The sequence below is a fragment of the Metarhizium acridum genome, assembly GCF_019434415.1.
Source record: "Metarhizium acridum strain ARSEF 324 chromosome Unknown scaffold_572, whole genome shotgun sequence".
Classification (NCBI taxonomy): Eukaryota; Fungi; Ascomycota; class Sordariomycetes; order Hypocreales; family Clavicipitaceae; genus Metarhizium; species Metarhizium acridum.
The window spans coordinates 58,591-75,410 of record NW_027094042.1 but is presented as its reverse complement, the minus strand read 5'-3'; the positions used below and the strand labels follow the sequence as shown (position 1 = coordinate 75,410).

The following is a 16,820-nucleotide window of genomic DNA, read 5'->3' as shown; positions in this document are numbered from 1 at the left end:
TGGTCTCGTCTTACACCAACTTCTGACTGCACTTGGGCTTCATCTTGACTGTCGTAGTGCCAGATGCAAGTGGTTTCGTTCCTCGAGCAGGTGGCAACGCATGTCTCAGAAGGAGAGAATGACAAGCCATTAATGCTTTATTTGTGGTTTAGTACTATTAGTGACTGTTCAACGTCCCATGGTTCTCGCCATATTCTGGTTGTTCTGTCCCATGATCCAGATGCTAGAAAGGAGCCATCAGGTGAGAAAGAAACTGTTGTTACGCGATCCCTGTGTCCACTTAGAACCTTGGGAGGAGCCTCCGATTTCCAGTCCCAGACGCATACTTTGTAGTCGCGGTCTGTTCCGGTAGCGATATATTTTGAATCTGGAGAGAAGGCAAATCTGGCCGCGTATTCCATCGTACATGCAGGCACAGGTAGCTCCTTTTGCAACCTCAACATTCGTCTTGCTTGTACACCGGACTCTGAGTCATCAACGCATCCATTCACGGCATGGCAATATATGCCATTGTCCAGTTTCCAAATAGAAACATGCCTCGATGACGTCAGGCCCAGTAGACTACCATCTTTCGACACTCGGACCGACTCAATATTTACTCCGTGAACACGGACATCTTGATGTAAGATGACCTCAAAACATGGAACCCTCCATATAATGATGGTATTTTGCACCGATGCCACTAGCATGCTTCCATCGGTTGAAAAGCTCACGTCCCTGACTGTATCTGGCTCGTATTTGGGCAAGTACCCAATATCCAGTAACCTCTGCTGGATCCCAGTAGAAATATTCCAAACCTCTATAATATTACAATCTGATGCCGCTATAAATCCTGTGGAAGAGAAGGCAATGGTATCCACGTCATTTACAGTATATTTCCCATTGCCAAAAGCTCGAAATGTATGTTGCACATTCCCCGAAACGGTGTCCCAGTGACGGACAGTGCCATCATTAGAGCCCGAGGCTAAGAGCTTGCCATCGTAAGAGTAGGCGCAGCAATCAACAAAGTCTGTGTGTCCCTCAAGGATATCGATGGGAAGCTCCCAAGACTTTTTGAAGGTTACCGGGCCTTCTAGGCTTGGCCATTCTTGCTCAAGGTGTGTTTTTTGGATAATGCTATTGCGAGGCCAAAACAGAAGAGTATTGCTGGCGTTAGAATCAGTTTCATTCTGAATCATCTGTTGAAAATTGATCAACCGATGCGTCTCAAAGACGATGCTCAAAAATTTCTGGTTCCGATGGACCCTATCATCCAATTTTGGCTTCAGGTTGAACTAATAGCACATTAGTATCGGTCTTGTGACTAGGCACCCCTTTCAGCGGACTTTTGTCAAGACGAGATGTAGAAAAACATACCTGAACATGGCTTTTTAGCTCTGATATCAGAGTCTGAGCTTGAGATAGCCACTTTTTAGATACCAAGAGATCCAGCCATTTTAAGATATTCTCAGTAAGAAAGTTGATCACCGTGTCCATCACACATTCGGCATCATCTATTCTACAGAGATGCCGCATCCAATACAGTGCCGGATAGGTTTTGGGGACGGGCGCATCCTCAGTTTGGCTCTCGCATGAGCTTTTTGAAGATGAATCCCAATATTCCGACACGGACTTGAGACAACGTTCCGTAATTTGCGCATGTGTTTTAGAGAAATCATTGATGGTCTCTTTGATAATAAAGTTTCTGGCGGTTTTGCGTGAAAAGCACACCGCTATATCACGGAATTCGAGGGATCCGAAACATTTCTCAGCAAGGATTTGGATTTTGAAATGTGATGGCATGTTCAAAAGTGCTTCCAACTCTGTAACATCAAGAGGACTAAAAGCGGCTGCCATTGTACGCAGCACGTCGAGGCAGAGCTGAAAGTCATTGAAAGGTAGATTCACAAGTTTGTTGTACAAGAGAGAGTATAGGTTATTGGTTGGGTCTGTATATGCTGATGTGTGATGTGACAGCTGTTTAAGACTATCCGAAGCATGCCAGGGATCTTCCCGTTGTATCCCCTGACACCCTATGTCCACTCGTAGGAAACTTCCCGACGACGCCTCGCGTAGGAGGTTTGTGATTTCGATTCGGAATCCGCTCCCCAGATTCCACCGACTCGCTATTTGGTAGACTTTGGGGGGAATGTAAAGCGGATTCAAGATGTTTTGCACTCTGTCATTTTCGGCATCAAGATCTATGCATTGTATTTTCTCCATGGGAAGGTCGCTTGACTCAAAACTGTCCTTGAACCACTCATTTGAGCCGGATATCAACCATTTGAACTTGTCCGACAATCTCAGCGTTGTCATAATGAATGATATAAAAGACCCTGGGCCCTCGACGCCGAACTCAATGAGGAAAATAGTTGACTCAAACATTTCGTCGCCGACCATGGCATGCAGGAGTAATGTTAGAGCGCAAACATCATGGAAGTCCGAAAAGTCCCGCCTGCCTGTTGATTTGAGAGCATCAGTCAGGTGTCTGTTCAGCAAGGGTTGGTCTACCAGCACGAGGTAGATGAGACTCCTAAGGACAGACAAGACGCTGTCCACTTCATTTTCGCCAATACCGCAAACTGAAAGTGATAAAAACTTGGGTTCTGAACTCGACCTTCTCTGTAGCCGATATTCATGAACAATTGACCAAATAACCATCGGTCTACAAGCATCTGGTGCACCACTGATCCATAGCATACGTGCGTCTCCTTCGGAGAAGCTGGTGTATTGGGAGGTCGAGCTCACCCATTTATAAAGACTTTTGATGGTTCGGGTATCCAATTCTCGATTGCTGTTTCGCTCATCGGTTGCGCTCAAGATGTCCAACGTGATGCCCACATCGCTCTCCTTAGGCTCCTGCTTCCCTTGGCTGGTCGCATCAGCTTTCTTGCCATCAGAGGGCATAGCAAGGTGCCAGATATCAATTTTGTCATCGCTAGCGTGAGAGCATGTAATCCGACGTTCTGCGGTCATTACGTCGGAAGCGTTCAAGGTTACAACTTCGGAAAGCAGGCCTTGATTGACCCGGGCAAAGCTATCCACTCGATCGCCCATTTGTTCGGAGTAAATGATGCGAGCTTGATATAGAAGAACTTCTAGGTAGAGATTAATTATGCGGTTTTGCAAGCTTCCTTTATCGCTCAAGTAATAGCCTTTCTTGATTTGATCACTGTTAATGCCATCAAGAAGCTTAGGGAGAAGAGTGTACCCGGGCATGCTGGATACGACGTGATCAACGCCGGACACTACTTCTGGTCGGGCAGAAGAACACGAAATCAACTATATAATCTCCAATTGTTAGTATTCCGCTCGTCATAGAACGCTAGCAAGGGACTTGTGCAGCTAACCTCTACACAAAGACATGCTCCCGCCCATGGTAGGGCTGCTTCCTCAATATTGCAGAGTAAAGATTTGATCACATTTCCCGTTTTTCTAGAGAATTCGAACGACTGTATGCCAGAATCGATATCTTTCTGGGTGTTCAGACAGAAGTTGGTGAATTTTTGCGCATGCTGTCGCCTTTCTTGATGATTTGAACCTGAAAATAGGTTTTCATTTGCGTCAAATACAGGAGGTTTCCGCCCTTGTTCCAAATCGTTTACGTACAAACATAGCGTCATTGTTCTTTCGTAATGCTCTAGTAAGTCGTTATGTCGTGGTCTTAGATTGTCATAAGCCACGTCCCACAAGTTAGAGACCGCTTCATGAAAAGATTCCGCCGAATCTACCTTGCACAATGTGGATGGTGCCGAAGCAGGTGTACCTTCAACCTCATTTAACTGCGGACTGACTTTATCTGACCCCTCTGGATCTTCGATCGAGGTGTCGGCGAACGTTCCGCCCTCTTTGGCTGCTCTCTGTGGCTTTTGTGTCGTTTCGAATCCCTCCGCCGTTAGCTTGGGGCTGAAGGTCATATGTTCACTTGTTGGGGATTTTGGGTCATCCCCTTGGCCTCCTGTGTTTCGTCTTTTCAACTTTTCGGGGCTGAAATATTGCCCAGCATCCTCGTTAGATTGGCCATGGTGCTCCTGAAACTCTATGACGCACAAAGAACGTAAAGGGAAGGATTGTTGCCAATAGAGTGAAAATTGAAGTAGTCGTCGGTGGGTTGTTACTTGGGAAGTATTATGGTCATTGATGCCCGAGAAAGAGAAAGCATTGAGGTTGGGCATTGCTAGGAGTACCTGTCTCCCTACCTAGGGGGTAGATGTATTCAATGTAGTATGATGGGGATGGACTGAGACAAAGGCCTGGAACAAAGGCCTGGGCTCCTCAGTAAGGCGAGAATAAGTTGGTTTTGGAGTCGAACACGTCCGGACTGCTTCATCTTGCTGTCCAGCACCAAAACACCAAGTTTGTGGAACTGTTTTTGCGGAATTATGACAATTCCATCACTAGCACGAGTCATAATTATTATCCACTGTAGTACAACAACAATGTCATAGAGGATGGAAAGCACAGTCCCCGAGATCTGGGTGACGAGAAGAGCAAAAGAACACACGAGGACATCCGCAAGCTCCTAGTCGCTGCCACTATCAAGCAGAAATGTGGATAAGATGCAGGACCTGCTTGAAATTTTTCAGCACTCTGATGGTGTGTTGGCACTCGGTCTACCTTTCGTCTCATATAGCTGCCATTAACTCGTTACTTGGTCGTTCTTTAGAAACTGGTAAGCACAGTTTATCCATCCCTCGAAACTTTCATCTTGGAAATGAGCTGATAATTTAGTCAATGAATTATGCTTTGATCTTTGGAGATTCAATTCGAAGCTCAATCGCGTCTCCTATTTTGTCACTTACTCACCCAGCATCAAGACGATGCGAAGCTGTTTACTTATGAAGAGACGACCAGATATGCCGAGTTTCCGGCTCTAGATTTGAACATGAATGAAAAAGAGATATTTAGTGATCAAACTCAAGCCGATCATGACGAGATTTTTGACGCCCTGGATTGGCTGCGACGTAAAACCGTTAAAGACATCATCGAACTGACAGTTCCAGACAGGCTTGTGAATCCGTATGACGAGGTTAGATTAAGCAAATATGTTGAGAAATTCAAGGGAGAAGTGCGTTTTCTCGACATATCCATATCAGTTTTCAAAGATTCGGACTCTAAAGAACACGGTACACTGCAACGAATCCGAGAGCTCCATCTTTATTCAGCGGCAAACGAGCGACAATTCAGAATTGGTTGAGTGAGGATGGGATTCGTCTTTTTACAACCGTAAGTTCCACGGATGTCGTGCTCCTCTATTTGTCCGTTATACATATCACATGTTTACAAACCACGAATACTAGCTCACTACCCTCGAAAATTATGTTGTGCAGGTTTATGTCCCACGGCCAGTATCACCGCGCCAAGCACTAAACCCAGTGCGAAGGAATTAATGACTGAAGAGAATGCCGGGCCACAGTCAAATTTATTGGAACAGAGTTCAGGAGACTGAGTAATGAAATAAATAACAAACGAACAGCTATGGGTCATGAGAAGCTCGTAGTGCGCGTCAGTGTCCGTCCATGGAATCCAACTCGTGAAAGAGTAGCCGACTTGGAAGAAATGTAAGTCCATGACGCTGTCACTCGGAGCACGAAGCCATAAATTCACTCTTTTGCTGACCGATACCAGAGCTGACCGGGCCGTCCCAAAACTATCTCGTTTTATTAAAAGCTACCATACCTACGTGCAGGACCGGATGACAGAAGACTCTAAACCATTCCAGCCCGTTCGAGTCGCTGTGATCGATAATGGTGTTCTAAGCATTTCTCCATCACATGAAACCCATTCGGCTTTTCCAAATGGCCTGCATACTTTTAACAATCTATCCGCCGATGATAACGTGGAGGGCTCGTCCTCCAAAAACATGTCTCAAGGTGAATACCAAATCGATAAAAATGGCAGACAAAATACTCTGTCGTCACCCATGAAGAAAGGGCAATCCTTCGTCGAGGAAAATTTTCGCGTTAGTCCTTGGTTTTTTGCATCCGACCCGCATGAAACCGAGATGGCAAATCTAATATGCGCTATTGACCCATGTTGTGATCTCTACGTAGCCAAAGTCAACGAAGGGAGATCTGGCATCATCCCGGCGCGAGTCGAGCGGGTGAGTAGAGTAGCCCCTGAATACTCCCTATGCCGATAACGTGGTAGATCGAGTGGTCTAGACGCGATTTCCGCTAATACTTGATGGCTCCATCCCTGTTCAGGCAATCCGATGGGCAATAAAGCAAAAGGTTGACATCATTTCCATGAGCTTCGCCACTTTGGAGAGTACGGAGGGACTGAAAGAAGCCTGCGAGGACGCCGCAAAGGCAGGCATCATAATGCTATGCAGCACCCATGACGAAGGATTGAATATCGTTTCCATCTATCTTCCATGAGACCCTAACCATCAAATCTTGTGACGAATTTGGGGCGGTGGCTAAAAATGCGCCGCAGAACTATGATAATGCCATCCGGGGCATGGACGTGGCTGCGGGCAAGATCCCCTTTCTCGAGTCGGAAGATTACATCTCGGGAAGCTCAGTCGCAACTGCTATTGCTGCGGGACTGAGCTTGATCTTATCCTGCGACCGACTGGCTCAGGGATACAAGAAGTATCAGAAAGCCGAGAGGACTACAATTCTTAGACATCATTTTAAAAAAAATGGCTTTCGAAAACCAGAAGTACATTCTTCCGGAAAAGTTTGCTGGGATCGACAAGAAGATCAAGGATGGCAGAGAAGTTGACGCCCGAGCCATCATAGAAGGACTTTTCAGAGACGAGATATACGGGACATCGTATTGGTAGTGATAACTTGGCGGACTCTGTTTTCGGATGTGTGTACCTGTGTATGACAGAAACTACCTACGGTTGTATGACTTGTTTTCATCCACAGCTCATGCAATGTATTCGGTGAAGTATGGCTCCGCAATAAAGTTAATTTGGATTTTTTCCATGGTCAGAGATGATGGTTATGTCGGTTCTTCCGCCAGCGTGATACCATGTGCGTCTTGGATGGCCCCCGGTACTCGAGGACTCCTCCCCTTTCTCAATTACTGTCTGCCACGCCAGTGATTTTTGAGTCGGAGTGCAAACGTGGGCAGAGAATCCCAAGAGTGGCAATTGCTAAAAACTCACGATGACGGCGTACAAACTTCGAGTCCACCTCCATCAGACTACTCCATCACCAGTCCCTTCATACCTCCCCAACGGGTGCAAGCCCACAACTCGATGAACGCAAGGTCTTTGACAGCGCCTTGAACGACTCCAGCTTGTGGGACCGGATACGGGTGCGATTGACAAGTCTAGGCTTTTCTAATAGCCGTTCAAGATTGCCAGCCAAGATTGACGTCAGTTACCCCAAGGTATGTGGCGGCACACGTGGGTGGCTTCTTGAGCGAAGGTGAACGGTGGGTCAATATTGTACATTGACAGTCGAAGGGTTTCGCATGTGTCGTCGCATTGCTACTTAAGGTGGCGCTGGGCTTGCCTCTGCGTCCGCGTCTGCCTCCGAGCCCGAAATTCCCGAGATTTTTGACTCTGGATGACAACAACTGGGCAAAGAGCACCCCAGTCATCTCCAGCTCATCAATCGATGCCACCGCGCATGATGAGTCCATGAACTGGCCTTCGCCGGCTCGTTATTAGACTCTTATACGACCCGCAGACGGCCATCGCTCACAGTCTCGCCGACGGATTCGGCTTGACCAAAACTAAAGCACGCATACGTCTGTTGCGAATCCTTGATGCGTCGTCCATATATCGACATGGGCAACCAGGTCGCTCACAATGTGGCATCCCCCTGTCAATTTTATTACCCTTCATTGTAAGTTGACGTGGGAAGTGCCGAGGTGCTTGTTCAGTATCAAGAAACCGCCGGTGCTAATCCCTCCAGATGCCTGGATACTGTCTATGGGACTTTTGTCGTTCCCCGTCCTATACACATACGGCAACCTGGCGGCCATTGACGCTTACTTTTTCGGAGCGAGCGCATCCACTGAGTCCGGACTAAACACGTAAGTTTCCTCGGCGGCCATGAGATGAGGTAGCTGTGAGAAGATGAAGTATGTGTTGTATTAACACGGCATCTGCAGCGTCGACATTAAGAACCTAGCGCTGTACCAACAATTGTACCTGTATTTCATTCCCATACTTACAAACATGTGCTTTATCAACATTGTCGTCGTCGTCGTCCGCCTCCATTGGTTTAATCAGCACCTTGACAGGTTCGGTAAGCTTCAAGCTTTGCCACGGGTCGCCGATCTTCCCATGAAACCTCTGTCTCTCCATCGCGATATGTTGAGAGCTTCTGACAAGCTAATACTTTGCCTTACTGGACAGGTCCGGCATTGATCCGCGTCAAGAGGCGCAAATCTGGCAATGGGGGAGTACATTCGGATCCTGAAGTTGCTGAACCCACCGAGGTCTCATCATCCACGGCTTCAGCTGCGCTGTCTAATATCCCCAGTCATGTAGGCGATCAGCTCGACAGCCAAGGAACTAGGCAGCCTTCGAAAAATGACAATGACGGCGGGGTCGGCGAGATTCGACCGGAGCCGGAAACGCACAACCATGCCCTCGAGTTGTCTTTGGAACCGACTGAGAAACCAACCCAGCGCATTGCCTTCCATCCATCAGTGTGGGACAAGCCTACGAATTCCAGGAGAGATAGTACACTGTATATCCCTGGCCCACGTGAACGAGACAGAGGTTTGTTAGATGACCCCAAGCAAGGCCGTGGATATTCATGCTCACTTCTCCCCCTTCATCAAGGAGATCCGATTGTTGAATTGAGAAATCGAAGACTCAGTGGTTAGCTTACGACGCCCTAGATGGCATCACTTCCCAATCCATTATGTTCTTACCAAAGCCACAGACGCCGATGCGACATGCTCACCTCGCCCCAGCGATGCAGATGCAGAAGATTCGCGACGCCGCTTGACAAGAGCCAAGTCACTTGATAGAGCTGCTGGTGCAGCTGGATCCATTTTCATCATTGGAAGAACACCAACCGTTCCGCAACTCTCCAGAGCCCCAACATTGCATCGAGCAGCAGCCGACAGAATGCCGTATCTCTCCAGGAGAGCAACCATCGGACGGAATTCACGGTTTCATAATCTGACAAGCCGAGACCGCCAAGAACTGGGAGGAATCGAGTACCGAAGCTTACAACTCTTGCTCAAAGTTGTCGTCATCTACTTCTTCGGCATGCATATATTCGGGGCCATCGGCCTCGTCGGCTGGATCCTGCACGCCGATCCCAAGTACGACGCCTACCTGCAGCAGTGCGGCCAAAATAGAATCTGGTGGGCATTCTATACCGCCCAGAGCATGATGGACAACCTTGGCTTCACCCTCACGCCCGACTCCATGATATCCTTTCGACAGGCAGAGTGGCCGCTGCTCCTCTCGACCTTCCTGACCTTGGCAGGAAACACTCTCTACCCCGTCTTTCTCCGGCTCGTCCTCTGGACCATGTCCAGGATGGTGGCCCGAAAATCAGTCACGCAGGAATCTCTACAGTTCCTCCTAAACCACCCGCGACGCTGCTACACGCTGCTCTTTCCACGGGGCACCACCTGGGCCCTTTTCGGCATCATTTTCATCCTCAACTTTATGGACGCATTCTTCATCCTGATCCTGGACCTGAACAATGCCGAAGTTGCGTCCCTGCCTCCGGGTCCCCGTGTCGTGGCTGCCATTTTTCAAGCCGGATCGTCACGACACACGGGCGCTTCCGTGTTCAACCTCGCCAACGTCAGCCCTGCCGTCCAATTCAGTCTCCTCATCATGATGTACATCTCCGCCTTCCCCGTCGCGTTGAGCATCCGGGCCTCCAACACGTACGAGGAAAAGTCGTTGGGAATCTACCGAGTAGGCACGGAGGAGGATCTCGACGAAAACCGCGGGCGGTCCTACCTCGTTCGCCATCTGCAGTCAGCAGCTGAGCTTTGACTTGTGGTATATATTCTTGGGTATTTTTGTTCTCAGCATTTCGGAAGCCGGCAAGATTGAACAGCTAGCTCAGCCTGTATGGTCATTCCTTCCTTTCTTCTTTTCGCATCACTGGTGCTTGGTTGCTAACCGTGCCAGTCATTTGGGTTGTTCCCCATTTTCTTCGAGGCCGTTTCCGCATAGTAAGTCGTCACAGCTTACCCAAGGGCGACAAGAGGTCCCTGAGTTTTTTCGTTGTAAAAAAAATAATCGGGACAAGCATGCTAATGCCCTTTTCATTTCTCCAGCGGCAATGTTGGGCTGAGCTTAGGGTACCCGGGCATCAACGCGTCGCTGTCAACTGAATTCTCGACGTTTGGCAAACTTGTCATTTGTGCCATGATGATACGGGGGAGACATCGGGGGTTGCCTTACACGTTGGATAGAGCTATTATGCTTCCGGATGAGCATCTCATCGGTGCTGCTACCCGTGAACGCATTACGCGGGAGGATGAATAGCGGGTGCAGAGATGGTCCTGGTATGACTTGACGTGAGCGTCGCGTCGACAAGGCGGTCAGGCGATTAGTGACTGGTCAACAGTGAACACACCTTTGTGCTTGATCCAGACCATATAATGGAGGGCCCAGGTCCTCGTATGAAAAGGGTACGCTGCAATGGCGGATCCGTGGCGCCAACAAGCTCAAAGAGCCCAGTGTTGTAATAATGGAAATACTTACTCAAATTCGGCCCGTCGCAAATAGAGCTATTGCCGTTGGCGCAGCTTGCGCGTGTCCAAGCACATCCCCGGATCTGAGTGCCGTCCTGGCCGCCTCCTACAATTCAGCTGGGCCATGATTCGCCCTCCCAATGCCTATCTATTGCGATTTGTCTAATAGACTGGAATAAAATGGCTTGACGATGCATCTCAGCCGTCCCAACTATTTCCTGCTATTTAACGCCACTCGCTCACCTGCGTTCTCGCCTCACCGCGGCATCGCCATGCTCAGAACTGCATGCTTGTAGTTTTGCTTTGCCGGCGGCTGCAAAGTAATAAAACAACCATGTCGAATGTGCATCTCTCTCTCAATTTATCAAATGGGAAGACGATTCACGCCTTGACAAGGCTTCCAACCTCGTGGCACGCACACTCTCGCCCCTGCCGAATCGTGATACCGCCAGCTTCAACGCACTACATCGCCCGGACTGGCGACGCATACCAAGTCTGAAGCCAGGGGACGTGTTTCGTGGGTTGCTACTGTGAGGTGGGTTTCTGGAGTCTCGATACAGAGGATGGCGATGCTGGGGACCGTTACGCACCTGCAGTGTCGTGTTCCTAGCAGGACAACTGATGCCAAATGAACATGTTATATGTACGCCTATTTATAGAACGAGCATCGTCGTTTACTTTTACAGTATTGTGGTTGGATTGATATGGTGTGCAGGAGGGACGCTCTGAAGAAGCCAGGCATATAAATGCTCAGGTGTTTCTCTTGTACATCCCAAACCAATCCAGACAGCTTATCAAATTATCAAATCACAAACTCTTTTTCAAATTCATTCAGCTCTCCTCTTCAGCCGGTCTCCCTCGCATGTATACCCCGCAACACGCAACAACCTCACACACGCCAATTCCCATCAACTCCACGCTTCAAACATCACGGCCACGCCTCATTCCTCAACTAGCTCAACATCCGAGCCCTCTGGACTCTCTGGCCAGCTCCCCTCCGGCACAGGCATGACCGCCGACTTGGTCCAAATGTGCCTGGCCCCCTCCAAGGTGAAGCCCTCCAACGCACCGCCCTTTACCGTGAGCGTCGGTTTCGGCGTCCCATCCGGCAGCAACGGCCTGTGCAGCACCCTCACGCCGCACTCGTTGCAAAAATAGCACTCCAGCGTCGTGCCCTTGTCCGAAATACGCGTCCACACGCCCAGCTTGGACCGCACATCATCCGGCAGAGGCCACATTCCCTTGGCGGGGAAGATGGCAGACGTGCCGAACGCTGAAGAGGATTGCTTGCGGCATTCGATGCAGTGGCAGACGTATTTTGCCAGGGGCTTGGGGCGGGAAGCGTGGAAGGACACGGCGCCGCATTGGCATGTTACTTTTGGGTTGGAGTCAGCCATTGATGTTCGCGGCTTGGCGAGTTGTCGACGATGGGTGTGGTGATTGTGTGATTTGCGCTGCGTGTAGATGCGTGCGTACTCTTTGTTGTACTGCTTGGTTTGGAGCTTGGTTAAGCTGGCTACATCTGTAAGATTAGCAAGGAGTTTTATGGCGTTCTCAATTTTGGTTCTTTTTGGCACATGGTGTGTCGTGATTAACGGCTTTTGAATGATGCTCCGCCAAGTAGAGTAGCCGAGCGTGCTTGTGGCGTGCGCCGCGCGGGGAAGCTTGTAGCCTTGATTTGCTTCGCACCTCGACAACTTAAACCATTGCAACTGGTTTGTTCTGCACTTGGTATACTAGACGTCATTAAAATCCCTTGGAAATTTATAAGCCATGATAGAACAAAGAATAGTCACTCATGTATTCCAAGCTGGCAAGGGCCGTGCCAAACTCCCGCACCCGTGGCGACATCTGCCTCGTAGCTACCACGATGATAAAACAAGGTAGTGAGAACTGCTGGCCATGAGTCTCAGAACTGGTACAGTTTCCATCCAAATTACGTCATATTTTCGCATTACGTTGGCCCGGGGTGAAATTAAAGTCTCGCGAAATAAATGGAAAGGCGGCCGGCAGCCACTTACCTTGTTTAGCTTCATGTTACTGCATGCACAGCAACTTTGCCATTTCATTAATATATTGTGTACGTGACTGCTTCGGACTTACTTCACTGTGCGATCCAGTACATCACCTTGATTCATTGTATTCAGCTGTAGCGCTGCTTAGCTTTACCTGGAATAAGCATTTTGCTGGTTTGTTGAATACTTCCTCGACACAATTGCGATCTGCTGTCTTCGCATCACAAACTTGCGTGTCGCCAGGCCGCCTTTGCACCGAGCATTACCACCAAGGCGTTGAAATGTTTCCCATGTGCTAAAAGCCCATGCTTTTAGTCCTTGGCGTGCTGTGTTGAACAGAAGTTGTGGCATGTACCAAAATCACATGCCTTCCAAGCCCCAGGGTAGCCAGTATGTTCGCGAAGGCAAGCCAATAGCGCTTTGCTCTCTCAGCTGGCCCAATCCGAACCGGACACTTCAGCTGCCCCACGTCCGACGGTGTGACGTACTAACTACCGGGGACACGCAACCACAAGACGCTTTGGTATTCTTGGCGGCTCGACTACAACTCTGTTCTCTCAATCTTCGTTACCTATGCTGTAGCTCACGATGCCATCGCAAGGTAGTTTATCCACCAGCCTGTACGGCGGCCGGTCCATTGGCATAGACGCTCGCTCGCTCACCGATTCACGACCGGCCAACTATGCCAAACGGGCTGGCATTGCGGCTTCATACCCGTTGCGCGGTATATGGTACTTCCTACGTAACAAGGAATTTTGGCCCCTCTTCAGTGGGAGACTATTGCCCCTGTCGCTGATATCGTTCTTCGTGTACTTGATCCTCTTCACATTCGCCTTTTTACCGCAGTTTGCATTCCTCGCCATCTTTCATGGTTGGGGAGCATGGGTCAACGCCGTGGTTCTGACGTTAGGTGAAGGGTTGATCATCATACAAGGTCTTTTTGAGGGTTTCTTTGTCGATGAGTGTCGGGTGGACGTTTTCGACGTAAGCTATTGCAACGCGATACTCGGTCAGACACTTGCTGGTCAGCTAACGCCCTCATTAGGCAACTTTCATTAAGCTGGGCTTGAAGAACCTCGTTTCGCCTCACCGAATTCTCTTCGATGAAGCACCAAATGCTGTCAAAATGCTTGGAAAACCGACAAGCCCTGCCATATATCAACCCTGGAGCATCATACAGATTGTCGAATTGGTTGTTTTCTTGCCTCTCAACCTTGTTCCTTATGTTGGCACGCCGGCTTTCATCATCATCACAGGCACTAGACTTGGCAAGCTTTCCCATTATCGGTGGTTTCAGCTTCGCGGGCTTTCAAAAGAAGAACAAAAGAGGGAGATCAAGATTTTGACCTGGGACTATGTCTGGTTTGGTACTGTCGCAATGATTCTCGAGCTGGTCCCCATTCTTTCGTTCTTCTTCCTCCTGACGACAACGACGGGATCGGCGCTGTGGGCCGCAAGAATTGAGGACGAGCGAAAAAGGACGGGTGTCGATTCGCTTATTGTCAATGAGCAAGTTTCAACTGAAGCCCCACCAGAGTATTCCGACGATATGGCATGATGATATTGATCTCTTTTTCGAAGTGCATGCTCTGTGCCCAGCCCCGCCACGCGCTGCGCTCAACTCGATCATCGGGACCTGCGCGACTTGAAGCCTGCGCTCCGTGGCTTCTTCTCTTACTCTGGTCTCAAACCTGGCTTGCAACTTCCATGGGGGCTTTCACACATGACTTTCCTCATTGGCCGTCAACCGTCTGACACTTCCTGGCGGCCCTGGCAGCTGTTCATTGGCAATTTAAACTTGAATCTTGGCTCGGCATTTATTGCCGTAATTTCTCAGGCCGTGATAGGACAGCTCCTTTATGCCAGACCTTGGCTTGTGATAATGGCGTGACAGCCGTAGGCTAGGCACAACTTGTGGGCTGGGATTGGCCTTAGTTCTCTGGTTTCTATGCAGTATTGTGTTCAAGGGAAGGAGCTCTGGGTTTTGGCAGCTACGTGCCACGCAGCATCCAAGTTTAGGCAACATACAGTAGGGAATGCCATGGAAGAAAGAACCTTCACACTGGCCAACAAGTCTAGATGATAAGCCGCCACAGCGATCATGCATCGTGCATTTCCCACCACAAACACAATTCTAGAAGTCATAATTGACAATGGACAATGTACTTATTAGACGTGCTACTGAATACATCAGGATTGGCCGTTGACCGTTGGCTTGGCTGATTTTTTTCGCTGCGAAAGGGCCTTCCCTAGCACCTGGCAATTGTCAAACTGCTCCTTCCTCCGTCGACAGATATCGGCAACACGGCACGAGATCTCGATGTCAACAGGTCTTGGCTATTCTATGACTTTCCACGGCTTGGAAACCTGATTCTGGCCTGCCGTTTGTGCCGTTCCTGAACTCTGCCGCCCTTTTCTCTCGGCACCTGAATTCTTTTATCCTCTCACCACCATTTCTCTTTCACCCGCCATTTTGTACTCTCCTCGTTCCCGCCGACCCCTGTTCTTGATTCTCATATTCCCGCAGAAATCACTTGTTTGAATCATCTGTTTGGCCACTGCTTCATCTTGTTTGAGCATCTTCAATCCGCCGTCCGCCATGCGTGCTTCCCTTACTTTCGGGGCCGTGGTGGCCAGCAGTCTTCTGTATCAAGCTGCCGCTCAAGCAACCTATGGGCAAGTTCACCATGCTACGGCTGCGATACTTGGCTGACTGAATGACACAGAAACCCAGATGATGGCAGTGATACCGAAAACTCTGCTGGCCAAGTCGACTCCCCACAGAGCACAGTCACCGTGTTTGTCAATAGTGGTGAAAACTCCAATGGCTTTCCCAACGGGAAATCTTGTCAGATGCAGGGCACAACTAACTGTATTTGTTACGGTCTATCCTACTGTTCCCGTCTCCAACGGCAACGAGTCCCCTGCAGCCATCACCGGCACTGACGGAACTCCTGATCACACTGGTTATCGGACCATTCAAGTTTCTCCATTGGATTCTTCCAATGGAAACCGACCAACTGTCCAGGCTTTTACTACTGTTACCATTTCAGATCTCTGGAGTGGTGGTGGTTCTGATTCCGGAAACAATCCCACTTCTGTTGCTGTCTCAAACTCAGACTTTGGCCATGTCACCAGTGGATCTCCTCCTTCTGATGGCTCATCTCCTCCCGGCTCTGTTACATATGGCACCCCTGCTTCAGCTTCGGGCAAAAGTCCCGCTGAAACCAATGATTCTGGAGACAATGGAAGTGCTACTCAAGGCACTGTACAGAATGTTCCATCCAACTCGCCCTACACGACAGGTAACACTGGTCAAGTGACTGCCAATCCCAATGGTAGTGATGGTGACAACAGAGGCACTGTAGTGCATCCCTCAAACTTGTACACAGTTGTCACAGATACAAATGTTGAGTGGGTTACCGGCTCTGATGGCGGCCCAAGTCCCATTACTGTCATTTCTGAACACACCATCACTCTTGGCACCGCTGCAACTGAAGCCATTTCTGCATCAGGACCTGCTGTGACTTGCTGGACTGTTACTGGCACTGATGGAAAAGAAACTGTGATTGAATCAACTGTTACTACAAACGAGGTCAATAGCGGTGCACCAACAGCAACCTCTGCTTCTGTCACTGGACCGGATGGCAACATTTCTCCTCAGGCTGTTTCTACCGCTGTCGGCCAGCAAACTCCCGTCACAACCATCACCGCCGCCGGCGCTATTCCCGATTACACAGGGCCAGGAACTACTAGCACTACAGCCATTACTGTCCTTGGAGCTGATGGGATCGCTACTGTTCGTTATTCCACATGGGTCATCGAAACCGCTCCTATCACTGCCGCGTCTGCTACCTTGCCAACTGGTGTCTCTGTTTCCCCTGGGGCTACTCAAGCGCCATCAAACGGTCAGGGCATCACTAGTTGCACTAGCTATACTGTCCTCGGACCTGACGGCCGACCAACTGTGATTGAATCTACCTTGGTGGTTCCTGCATCCGCTGTTCTGGCTACCGAATTGCCTCAAAATCTCCCAAACGGCATCTCCATACAAGCTACAGCTATTCCTGGATCTCTGATACCCTGGTGCAGGGGCAATCACCACTCACTCATCCTACACAGTCATTGGGACCGATGGGAAGCTCACAGTTGTCGAAACTAGCTTTCTCATTCCTGGACCTG

At 49.3% G+C, this 16,820-nt stretch overlaps 6 protein-coding genes across 6 annotated transcripts; 4 read left to right on the top strand and 2 right to left on the bottom strand.

Moving 5' to 3' along the window:
* Positions 1–137: 137 nt before the first annotated feature.
* WSB2_2 (WD repeat-containing protein) lies at positions 138–3,198 on the bottom strand (the record flags this gene model as incomplete). Its single annotated transcript, XM_066121880.1, has 2 exons — positions 138–1,274; positions 1,357–3,198. 2 exons carry the CDS (start codon positions 3,196–3,198, stop codon positions 138–140), a joined length of 2,979 nt encoding a protein of 992 aa, XP_065973055.1.
* Positions 3,199–7,873: 4,675 nt separating this feature from the next.
* J3458_020162 (uncharacterized protein) lies at positions 7,874–8,778 on the top strand (the record flags this gene model as incomplete). The annotated part of the gene is made up of 3 exons (XM_007817127.2): positions 7,874–7,977; positions 8,056–8,192; positions 8,303–8,778. 3 exons carry the CDS (start codon positions 7,874–7,876, stop codon positions 8,776–8,778), a joined length of 717 nt encoding a protein of 238 aa, XP_007815318.2.
* A 247-nt stretch (positions 8,779–9,025) lies between these two features.
* Positions 9,026–9,916, top strand: J3458_020161 (uncharacterized protein; the record flags this gene model as incomplete). Its single annotated transcript, XM_066121879.1, has 1 exon — positions 9,026–9,916. The coding sequence occupies one exon, from the start codon at positions 9,026–9,028 to the stop codon at positions 9,914–9,916; it is 891 nt and encodes a 296-aa protein (XP_065973054.1).
* A 1,286-nt stretch (positions 9,917–11,202) lies between these two features.
* Positions 11,203–12,274, bottom strand: J3458_020160 (uncharacterized protein). Its single transcript, XM_007817126.2, has one exon. It carries the CDS (start codon positions 12,018–12,020, stop codon positions 11,565–11,567), a length of 456 nt encoding a protein of 151 aa, XP_007815317.2. The 5' UTR covers positions 12,021–12,274; the 3' UTR covers positions 11,203–11,564.
* Positions 12,275–13,166: 892 nt separating this feature from the next.
* Positions 13,167–14,813, top strand: J3458_020159 (uncharacterized protein). Its single transcript, XM_007817125.2, has 2 exons — positions 13,167–13,622; positions 13,684–14,813. Exons 1-2 carry the CDS (start codon positions 13,227–13,229, stop codon positions 14,194–14,196), a joined length of 909 nt encoding a protein of 302 aa, XP_007815316.1. The 5' UTR covers positions 13,167–13,226; the 3' UTR covers positions 14,197–14,813.
* Positions 14,814–15,462: 649 nt separating this feature from the next.
* On the top strand, positions 15,463–16,800 carry J3458_020158 (uncharacterized protein; the record flags this gene model as incomplete). Its single annotated transcript, XM_066121878.1, has 1 exon — positions 15,463–16,800. The coding sequence occupies one exon, from the start codon at positions 15,463–15,465 to the stop codon at positions 16,798–16,800; it is 1,338 nt and encodes a 445-aa protein (XP_065973053.1).
* Positions 16,801–16,820: the final 20 nt, after the last annotated feature.

Excerpts from the sequence above, each read along its gene's own strand:
- J3458_020160 (XM_007817126.2), bottom strand. The coding sequence starts at position 12,020 with ATGGCTGACTCCAACCCAAAAGTAACATGCCAATGCGGCGCCGTGTCC.
- J3458_020159 (XM_007817125.2), top strand. The coding sequence starts at position 13,227 with ATGCCATCGCAAGGTAGTTTATCCACCAGCCTGTACGGCGGCCGGTCC. Across the intron at positions 13,623-13,683 it reads GTCGGGTGGACGTTTTCGAC|GCAACTTTCATTAAGCTGGG; the intron begins GTAAGCTATTGC and ends CGCCCTCATTAG.